The sequence below is a fragment of the Macaca thibetana genome, chromosome X, assembly GCF_024542745.1.
Source record: "Macaca thibetana thibetana isolate TM-01 chromosome X, ASM2454274v1, whole genome shotgun sequence".
NCBI classification, from domain to species: Eukaryota; Metazoa; Chordata; class Mammalia; order Primates; family Cercopithecidae; genus Macaca; species Macaca thibetana.
Window position 1 is genome coordinate 8,226,634 of NC_065598.1, and position 11,291 is coordinate 8,237,924.

The 11,291-nt window shown below is 40.8% G+C and overlaps 1 protein-coding gene across 1 annotated transcript; it reads right to left on the minus strand.

The window, feature by feature from the left end:
- Nucleotides 1-1,039: 1,039 nt before the first annotated feature.
- Nucleotides 1,040-9,184, minus strand: FAM9A (family with sequence similarity 9 member A). Its single transcript, XM_050775839.1, is given in 9 exon segments — nt 1,040-1,337; nt 1,445-1,544; nt 3,794-3,892; nt 5,217-5,436; nt 6,280-6,394; nt 8,188-8,219; nt 8,402-8,522; nt 9,009-9,141; nt 9,143-9,184. Coding segments are annotated over 8 exon segments (831 nt in total). The 3' UTR covers nt 1,040-1,337; nt 1,445-1,475.
- Between the last annotated feature and the right edge of the window lie 2,107 nt (nt 9,185-11,291).

Genomic DNA, 11,291 nt, shown 5'->3' on the forward strand with positions numbered 1-11,291 from the left:
TTTCGTATTTACTAAATAAAGTGTTTCCAAATGAACATTTTTTTACATGTTGTTACATGTAAAATTCCTTTTACATGCAAAAACGTGTACATCTTTTAAACATGTTTTTGCATGCAAAAATATCTTTTTAAACATGTTATATGTTGTTACATGTGAAAATTGCACATTAAGAAAAGGAAAGGTAGGTGAATTCATCATTCAAGTTTTTAGATGCAGGTAGACTTAAACTTCCACATAATCCATGAATATTAAGCTGGAAAAACAAAGCACTCTACATAATTTACCTTGCCACAGATGTGAAATAATTGTAAGCATACATAAATGTTAACGAAATACTTTCATTCAGTGCTAAGGGGAGGTATCATTGAATGATGGACCAAAACAAACTACATGGCATTTTGATGTCTGTGGAAATGACATGCCCACAAAGCAGTGGCTCGACACTGATATTAATATATCTTGCTCAGTTGCCTTAATTATTTATAGTAGTTTAATTTTTTCAAGAACACAAATGTTAAGGTATTTTAAATAATTTTGATAAGGCCATAGAATGTATCTATTTTTTGAATTCCTACTTTCATTGGAATTGCCTCTTTATCCTAATGAGTAAATACAAAAGAATGCATAGATAGGATAGCTTTTGTCATCGTCTTCTTGTTTTCTGAGAAAGAGTCTTGCTCTTGTCGGCCAGGCTGGAGTGCAGTGGCACAGTCTTGGCTCACTGCAACCTCCAACTCCGGGATTCAAGCAATCCTCCTGCCTCAGCCTCCTGAGTAGCTGGGACTACAGGTGCATGCCACCATGCCTGGCCAATTTTTGTATTTTTAGTAGAGATGGGGTTTCACCATGTTGGCCAGGCTGGTCTCAAATTCCTGACCTCAAGTGATCCACTCCCCTCGGCCTCCCAAAGTGCTGGGATTACAGGCATGAGCCACCGCACCCAGCAGGTTTTGTCTTCTTTTACTAAAGAAAAATGTACTTTTCTATGCCCGTGCTTTCTACATTTTTGGAACTGATACAGATCCACAGAGGCGAACTGAAATCTAAATCATCTTTAATGTTAAAATTTAATTGACCGTGTACATAACTATGCAATCCCTGCTTTCTCACAGAAGTGTCTAGGATTCATTCAACAGATCATAGAAACAAGGTCTGGCATTTAACAGACAAATGACAGAGGAGCTATACTGATTTATACAAGAATTATCAAAACACTGTCATGCAGTTTACTGTAGTTCAAGTTGTGCTTGTATCATATAACATAGGTTCAAGTTCTTTCTTCAGTCATCAGAATAACAGAGGTTGAACAGACAACTAAGTGTCAACTCTTCCAAAAGCTGTTTCAAAAAAAATTTAAGTAACCGTGATACACATTTCTGCAAATAAAATATTCCAGTGCTTATATCAATCCTGAGTTTTTAATATTTAAATATGCACTACTTACAGTTCTGACACGAGTTTATTTAAAAACACGGCTAGTTATCAAGTTCACTTTCTTCATCGGAAGAAATGATGCAATAATTGTCTTTAGAGTCCTTGGTAGCCTAAAAGAAAAAGTCTAGTTCACTGACAAACCACCACTTTACATCTCACGTTTTAAACAGGGTTAATCAGATGTCAAAAGGAAACAACTTTTAATATTCAAAGGATGCTGGTTATTTATTTCAAAGTGAAGAAAACTGTAATCAATACATGGAGCTCCAAATACCCACTTAAATTTTTTAATACCAGATTTCAGTGAAATATTATTTTAGCAGGTCCAACTGTCATGTACTTTGCTTGAATAAAATGGGTTGATGAGCATCTTAAGGTCAAGATGGAGCAAAGACAGAAAAAGATAGGCAGGCTTATATCGTGAAATATATTTTTTCAGCAGGATTATCAGCAATAGTCTACGTAACGTGGTTTCCACTGAAGGGATAAAATGGTCGGTGATATGACCTCATCAAGTTAGAGAAAACGTAACTATGTTTGAAACATACACTATTCCCTCAACAAATAGTTCAACAGTTCCTACTCCCTAAAATGTTGTATGTTAATGCTGAGGAAGATGTAAAAAATGTAAGCATAATCTCCTCCATAATCCTGTGACATAAGCAAATGCACAAACAAAAAAATTAATACAAAAATTGTGTAATGCTATGGAAGGGCAACTCACTCAGACGTGTAGCCAAAAATGGAGACTGATGTTGACTTAGTTGGCAAAAGGTTTAAATTGGTCGAAAAAATTTTTTAAAGCATTGTGAGGGAAGAGCATGAGTAAAGCATGAGCGTAACAGTGAATTCCTTCAGGGAAAGCTGTCAACCTGGATAGGCAGGAGCAAAGACAGAGGGCGGCAAAACAAGCCTAAGAGGGGTCACGTAAAGTGGGGAGTCTCTGAACATCTAAGAACTGAGACGGGGCACCACTGACAGGCTGGGAAGAGCGAAGGGTTAGGAAGCATTTTAGGAAGGGGAGGGTTGTAGGAAGGTAATATTGCCGATCAATGAAGGATGGCTCAGAAGAGAAGAGAGAACTCAGAAAAGAGTTTAATAGTACAAGTAAGGAAGAATGAGGTCTTGAACTAGGGCAGCTGCAGTGGGAATTTTAAAAAAAGAAATTTAAGGGCCATTACAGAGGTAAAACTTGCCTCATGGTAACTGTATGGGAAGGATAAGGGACTCAGAAGAGTCCAAGACGATAGCAAAGTTCCTACCTTAAGTGGTAACATGCAGCATTAACACTGACAGGAAAACTTCTAGTTTCATGTTCATACCAATTAATAAATGGTTTCTGGGGAACATTATAGCAGCATGTTCTCTACTTGTGACTTCTATTTAAATAACTGTTAGATCATTCTCAAGTTGCTTGAAAATGTTATTTTCAAACTCTTTTCTCAGTTTATTTAACACATCTCAGTTAGTGTAGAAGAGTGACATATGAACATGTATTTTCACAAGGTTATTAAAAAGAATACCTTATTTCCCAGAAAAGAATTCCACTATTACCTAAATAATATACATCTACATGAAGAAGTGATTGTCCGATGACAACTTGCTAATGTGCTATACGACAGCAGATAATTCACAATTCACAACGTGTTAATAATCAGCTGGCTTTCCCATTCTGTTATACATCTGAATCATCCCTTATTATTACAAATTGTCATGTAAAACCATTACTGATAATTTTGTAAGTGAATATGCCATAAAACACTCCTATATTATAGCAGGAAATAAAAGAGACACTCAGTAGTTACACTTGCCTACTTCCTATTTAAAACTCTTGAAACATCACAAGTAAAAAAGACACCCAGAAAGGATTTATGGTCTTCTTGCCTTCCACCATAGATTTGTCACTGACGTCCTGAAAACTGAAAATAAAACCATTAAAACTCATTTATGCCTAGTGTTCCATTATTGGAACGCTAACCTTGTGGGAGTCATGTATATCCTACCACTCAAGATCATCGCCAAGGTCTGATTTTTCACACACAAAAAACATGCAGCCTCTGGCATAAATGGGTCAATGTGTTAATAAAATGTCAATTTTATACACAAGATGTATATTTCCAGGTAAAATTTCCAATTTACCTTTTCCTGTTCTAAGTAACTCCCACAAAACTATTCATGAATCCTAAAAATACATTTACCAATTATGTTAAATTTGGAACAATACATTCAAAGTGAAAATGGTAAGTAATTTAAAATGTATAACCAAAATGTCTTTCCATACATTCAGAAACAAGAAGACTTTCTTCTATTATGCACGTGGTGTATTTTATAATGTATTATGTTACCAAATAGAACAGACCTTTATGAATTGCTCACGTAGCGGCTTCACCTCTTTCAGCCCCCCTCTCCTAACACTTGTATGTTGTTGACACCTCTTCTGTTTTTCTTGAAATGCTTTCTAGAAGTACAAAAAAGTAGTGATGAAAATTGGGTAACTTTTAATACTTACAAAACATAATTCTGCATTAGCTTTGTAGGAATACTCTTTAAATCTATACTTCTTAACGCTTTCTTTTAAACAACGTTTATGACCAATTTTAAAGAACTGTGTTCACCACTCATATGCTAAAATGATATAATGACCTTTTTCATCAGTCATTGAGTAAGGAATTTTCTTTCTTCTACATACATATTCAACACATATGTCTTAATTCTTGATTTCAAATGTAGAGTATATGATGACCCTTCCTATAATTTGTTGACTACAGATGGGTAAGATTTATACAGAAATTAACTAAGAAACATTATCTCTTACTAAGATTTTAAACTGGTATTAAATCTTGGTCATTTCAGTATGCACATAGATGAGCCTTACAAAAATGATGGCCTTTCTGCACCTTGACCTAATCTCCAACAACAGTGTTCTCCTCTCCTCTACATGGCACTCACTTATACAGTCATCCCCTAGATTTTGTCATTCCCAATGACTGCAACACCTACGTTATATTAATAATAGCAATGATAAAGAGCAATCATGGGTCAGATCACATCCTGAAAAACTTAAATAAACCCGTTACACAGGAACCCTTCAATCCTCCAAATAACTCTGACATAGGTACTCTTACCACGTCTCCTTTTGTAGACAAGGAAATTTCGGCACAGAGATAAATAGTTTGCCCGTGGTTCCTGAGCTAGCAATGGTCAAGCTGGAGTTGAATCACAAGCAGTGGGGCTGCAGTGCCCCAGCCCTTGACCACTGCACTCAGCTGTTTCTCCATCTTCCCAACATACAGCCACTACCTTCCTGCCACTGTAGGTCACTCACTTCAGTACTACAGCTCAGGAGTCTATTGGGATATGACACCCACCGAATGGAACACTTTTCACTGCCCATTGCCCACCCCCATGTGCTCAGGTAACTCAGTTCCAGCTGAAATTCCACAGCCAGTCATCATATCCCCATCCCTGCGTCTATTCCCTGCCCAACTCTTCCTCTATCAACGTGCTTGGCTACACCCCAACCCAGGAAATTCCAACCCTACAGCTGCTTTTGCACAAATATGCCAACTGGGCTCACTCTGACTTCTTAATCGCTATGATGCTGACCTCAGTTGGACCACAAATGCTTCATGGCAATTATATTCCCCTGGTACATGAGTCCACTAACGGGCCCCCTCTCTGGGCTCATGCTCTCTTCCTTCTTTGCTGGATTTCTGCATGAACAATTACTCCCTGAGACACTGATACAATAGGTTAATCATAAAGCTAAGCCTGATACCAACAATTACTTCTTCTTCTGTTTCTTCTCCTTCTCCTCCTTCTTTCTCCTCTTCCTCCTCCTTCTCCTCCTCCTCTTGTTCTTCTACTACTATTACTTCTGCTGCTGCTGCTGCTGCTGCTGCTGCTGCTGCTTCTACTTCCTCATCATCTTTCTGCTTGTCTGCGATGTATTCTTTAAGGACATTCAGCAACTTCCGAGTATGTCTATAATCACGTTTCTGCCTGTAACACATAATATGTAACACTGTCATATGTCATAGAGAGATGAAAAATTAATCCTATTCAAACTAAAACAGACTTGACATAATTTATACTATAAAGTAGCAAGGGAGTAATAGCAGCTGAAATCTTTTTGGGAAAAGGTGAAATGAGTTACTCTCATTCTGAAAGGATCCCTTCCTAACTGACTACTAGAGCAGCTATCTCACATTATTTACATGCTGAAGACAAAGGAGGGTTTACAGCACTATAAATTTCCCAGAAACAATCATTTTCTCTAACAGCAGTTTACTTTTCATTTTCTCAAACTAAACAACATATGGGTTCTCATAAGTAAGTTCAAGAATATAACAGCCATTCATCCCGTAAGATTTCCCAAAAGAAATGCTTCACTTAACTATTTCTCCACATTGGCACAACGGTGATTTTCTAAAGGGAATAGTGAAAACAATTTAACTAAAATAGATAACTTATTTACAACATAAGGTTGTCCCTTTCCACATAACTTAATATTGTTAAGGATCTACAGACTAAACGTTGAAGACATTTATCTTACATGCAGCTGCCGTATTTCTAGAAACGGATAAAAATTAATTTTACAGGAAGACTATTTTTATCTGGAAAGCAAAAAGAGGTCATCTTCATTGGCTTCTAGGTAATATCTCTCAATTCTGTTAAACTGAGGTTATAAAACTAAAGAAACTTACCTGCTTAGGGAACAATCAAGTAAAATATGTTGTTCCCTAGAGACACCAATATGTACAGGATAGTTTTTGAAATTATTTGCACCAACAAATACAAAGAAATGATATAAATATCATTATGCAAAAAAGCCAACAATCATACCTTTTTAGTTGTTTTTTTCTCAAAGCACGTTCAATTGTGTTCTTGGTTTTCCTATAAGCGGCTTTATCTATTTTTATCATTTTTCTTTTTGCAGCAAGGTCCTCTTTAATGTCAGCTAGGTAGTAAATGAAAATGCATTAAAAGTTAATGCTGAAAAGTAGTTTCTTCGCATACATTGAAATCAATGTGAGACATGATGGTTCAGCAATATTGGAAGGACATTTACATTGTAAAATGCAAAGATCACTTCAAAAAGCAAGATTTACTCATTTGTTTTCTGTAAAACCTTTTAGATATTAGTATTAGCACTCTAATTCCAATTGGTATAACTGCAAATCACTTAATTGATGGATGATGAAAAAAAGCAAATAATTAAAAGTTTCTATTTTTTAAATGTGCAGAAAGGGTTACAAACACAGACTCTAATTTCTACATTTATAAAATGTCTTGTAATTTAAAGGACATGTTTCCATGAAATACTGTCACAATTCGTTATGCAAAACATACAAAAAAGTATCTTATTTAATAAGACCATCAAAAGGGTAGAAATAATACACAATAAGAAAAGCATTTTTTAAACAATCTAGTGATTGATGCTATTAACTGTATTTTAATAAAAGAAGCATCGTCCATGGGTGTAAAAATTTAGGCTTAAGTAAAGAAATACATTCAAAAACACTTTTGAAATATTTTCTTGGAGCTTTTTAGATGATATTTTTATCCATAGTGTTGTGTTTCAGAAAACTGTAATACTACAAGGAATGCTTTCCTAAACATGGTTTCACATTAGAGATCTACCATCAATTGCTAAAGATAGTTTTCAGCAATCATAAAAGATCTGCACCATAATACAAGTCTCCATCTATAAGGAGTCTCCATTATATAATGGAGACTTTTTACAGTCTCCATCTATAATGCTCAGTTAGGCAGCTCACAAAACCAGCACTTAGTCACTAAGCAGAGCAAAGCTTTCCAAATATACTGCTTGTATGAATTATCGCTATAGAAGAGCTGAAAACTGAATTGAGCTTTTTAAAAATATGAGTATTGTCTCTGTCGTCTTTACAGAAATTTTCTCAATTTTTTTTGAAAATATGGTCCTATAACAGTCAGTGCAACTAACAGTTCACATGGCAATACAAAATGTATGAGCTTTTGGATCCAGTTACATGTTTCTCACTGGGTAGAAAACTTGTCTTTCTTTTTCTAGTACACAGTTTATTACTGAAATAATAATAGAATATCATCATTTTAGATAATTCGATTTTCTCTTGTACTTTAAAGAAAACAAAATCAGAATGCTGTGACAATAGAATAGCTAAATTAGGAACATAAAAACTCATATTAAAAACTCTGAGTACATACGGACAGGAAGAGGGGAACAACAGATACCTGGGCCTACTTGAGGGCAGAGGGTAGGAGGGTGATGATGGAAACCACCCAGCAGGTGCCACGCTTACAACCTGGGTGACAAAATAATCTGTATACCAAACCCCTGTGACATGCAATTATCTATATAACAAACCTGCACATGTACCCTCAAACCTAAAATAAAAGATAAAAAAACTTATATACTTAATCTGTGTACACTAAAAGAAACGAATACAGCTGTTTCTCCTCCAGTGTCCTCTAATATTCCCCAAATAATTAAATTTCCACGTGTATAAAAGAAAAGCCATCCCTCTCATTTCACCATTGTTAGAAGCATTCTCACATTCCACATCAACAATCAAAAAGGTAAGTATGAAAATTTATTAAACACATTACATTAAATACGTATGTTAAACGCTATATATGAGAAGAAGGCGTGTAAGACAGTCTTGTCATCCACTAATTCATATAACCTACTGTAACATTTGTATGGTTGAAAATAATTTTCAAAAACTACAAATAGCTCCTAAAACATACCTGCAATATATTCTAGCTTCATGGTATGAATCCTGTAAAAAAAAAAAAGTTACATCAAAATTTTAACATAATGCTACACAAAATGCCATGTTTGTTGGGAAGAAATGTCTTATGTGAAATGTTCTGCATAGAATAGAACAGTGATGACATGATTCGAAGCTGACTTTTCCCAAAATACTTTATCCGACAGGCAAAAGTGACTTAAACACTTTACCCCATGTGCTCATCTTTTTCAGCAAAAGGTTCTCTTTCCCCATGCTCATCAGTTACATCTTTCTCCCTTGTTTCTGTAAAAGGGTTTCTTTCCTCATGTTCATCATTGACTGGATCCTTTCCTGCATTAAAATTTAAAAGACAAATCTTTTTTAGAGGAAAACGCTGTTGTAGACATTTTTCGTGGAGAAAGGTACCATTTGTGGACTTTTTTGGTTCCCTACCAATTAAAGCTTTAAAGCAGAGCTATGCATGGAATCACTGGGCCCCTGGCCATTTTACGGAGGCATTTTTGGAAGCCCTTCGGGTTCAAGTCCCAGTAAACAACGCTCACAGGTCAGACCCCTTGGATGTTAGGACCACACTCATGGAGAAGAGCTGCTCTGAGAGCATCTGTAACCCTGCTATGAGGGGGAGCCTCCCACGGGAAGCCTTAGGCCCTCGATCCTGCTTTGAAAACCTGGGGCCTCTTAGCACATGCATGGTGGACTCCAAAGCCACGAAGGGGCCAGGGGTCTCGGGCTGCCCGTGTGCCCCCCGCACAGAGAGCAGACAGATCGTCTCCTTGGGCGTGCACCTTCTTTCGTGGCCCCTTGGGCTGTGTTTACCTGCATGCTCCTTCACGGGGGCGGCCATAACTTGAGCCTCCAACTGAACCTTGGCAGCCCTCTTGCTGCGCTTCCTGCCCACGGGCTCCATGGTTGGCTGTCCTGGGAAGTTAGAGGCGACCCCTGAACCTGGTTGAGTGCAAAGTCAAACTCAGTAGGCTAAGGAAACAGGACATGTGAAAGGAGAGCCATCGGGATTGCGAGTTCAAGAAAGGGTGGGGCTGGCCCACCCCGTGTGTCCTGTGGGAGCAGGAGGGGACGGAGAAGATGTCAGTGTCCCCTTCTATCCTTCCCGGCCCGTCCAGCCCGTCCCTGGCACTGGCTGCAGAACTCACAGCTGCCTCGCACACCTGAATGGCCCCTGCAGGACCCTTGCAGTGCCCTTGGGACACAGCTCGGCCCTGCCCCTGTGTTCCCCAGAGACCTGTGTGGCCCCAAGGACCATGGGTGACACAGGACCTGCCCAGCCATCTCTGGGGGAATGTCAGGGGCTGCACTCCCACTCGCCCGCCTGGATGCCCAGGTGACCCCTGGCAACTCCAAGTGTCCTGTCCTGATGGGCAGCCGGGCTGGAGGGACCCACTCGGACTGTCCCCCACAACACCCCCGCCCATCCCCTCCACACACACTCCGCCCCTCCTCCTCCCCTCCCCACAGTCCCTGCCCATTCCCTCACCCCACGCACCCCACACCCCTCCCCTCCCCTGCCCCCATCCCTGGCCCCACACCCAGCCCCCGCCTGTCTGCCACTCCCCGGACCCTCCCCCCTCCACCACCTCCCCTCCCTTGCTCCCCTCTCCACCCCCTCCATTCCTCCACTCTCCCCTCCCCTGCCCCACCCCTCCCCCCGCACACATGCACAAGCCCCCGGGACACTCCCGGGCCCTGGGGATCACTCAGGTGTCTCCAGCTCCCTCCCTGCCCTCATCCATCCCATCCCACCCTCAGGGCCTCGCCCTGACCCAGGCCCCAGGTGACGATGCCAGGGCCATTTCTTCACAGGTCAGCCGGCCGCTCAGCGCTTCACACCCTGGTTCCCAGAGGGCCTCGTGCTCACCTTCCCGCCTCCCCACCGCGAACGCTTCACCTGAGAGATCCCTGATGCTGCTTCCTCACAGAATCTACAGACACTGGCACCACGAGGCTTTCTTACAAAAATGGGTCCTCAGTTCTCGTGAGAGCAGCTGGCCTGGCTACCCACGATCCTTGCTGATTGGTCAGCTCAGCGCGCATGCGGGTGAAGGATCGTGTGGGGCCACGCCACCTGCTGGCACGCTCTCCCCACTGCCTAAGGGGCCGCGCATGGTTGCTGTGGACTGGGGTAGGGGTGGCTCTTTGGGGCCTCTGTTGCCAGAACCTTTCAGCTCCTCCTCCTGCAGAGGCACGCAGGGACTCGGGATGGAGGCCAAGTGGATGGGGCCTAGGACCTCGCCCCTGAGCTCTTTCCAGCCACCCCTGCCCCTTTGCCTGGAATGGCCTTCGCTTTGCAGGTGGAGCCCAGGCTCCCTCCCATGCCCTGTGTGTTTCCAACATGCCCAGCTGTACCCTTTTTATCAATGGATTGTGCTTTTATGTTTTTTTGCTTGCTTGTTTGTTTTTTGAGACGGAGTCTCTCTCTGTCGCCTAGGCTGGAGTGCAGTGGCACGATCTTGGCTCACTGCAACCTCCATCTCCCGGATTCAAGCGATTCTCCCACCTTAGCCTCCCAAGGAGCTGGGATTACAGGTGCGTGCCACCATTCCCGGCTAATTTTTGTATTTTTAGTAGAGACGGGGTTTCGTCATGTTGGCCAAGCTGGTGTTGAACTCCTGACATCGAAGTGATCCACCTGCCTCAGCCTCCCAAAGTGCTGGGATTACAGGTGTGAGCCACTAAGCCCAGACCCAAAGTCGTGTTTTTAAAGGCATCAACTGTATGATGTATAGTTGTTTCCAAGAAATGACGACTAAAAGGTACTGATTGAGAAACTCTTGTCATTTCTTTCTTCAAAAAAAGTCAACTAGTCTCCTGCTAGTTCTTTCCACTTAAGCTGGCCATAGAAATCCCAGGGGTGACCCTCAGGTTGTCACCTTTCTTCTTGTTGCTGTAAGGTTGGCCTGCTGACAGTAACAGATACACCCCACTCTCGGTTATTTCAGGATCAAGTAGATCCATTGGCCATGGAGTGATGGTCTTTTCAAGTCAGGCTATTTTGAGAGGTAATAAAATATTCGCGTACTTTAATTTATTTCTCTTTTGTACTTGCTTGTTTTAAAATACAGTTCTGCACATAAATATTTTTGA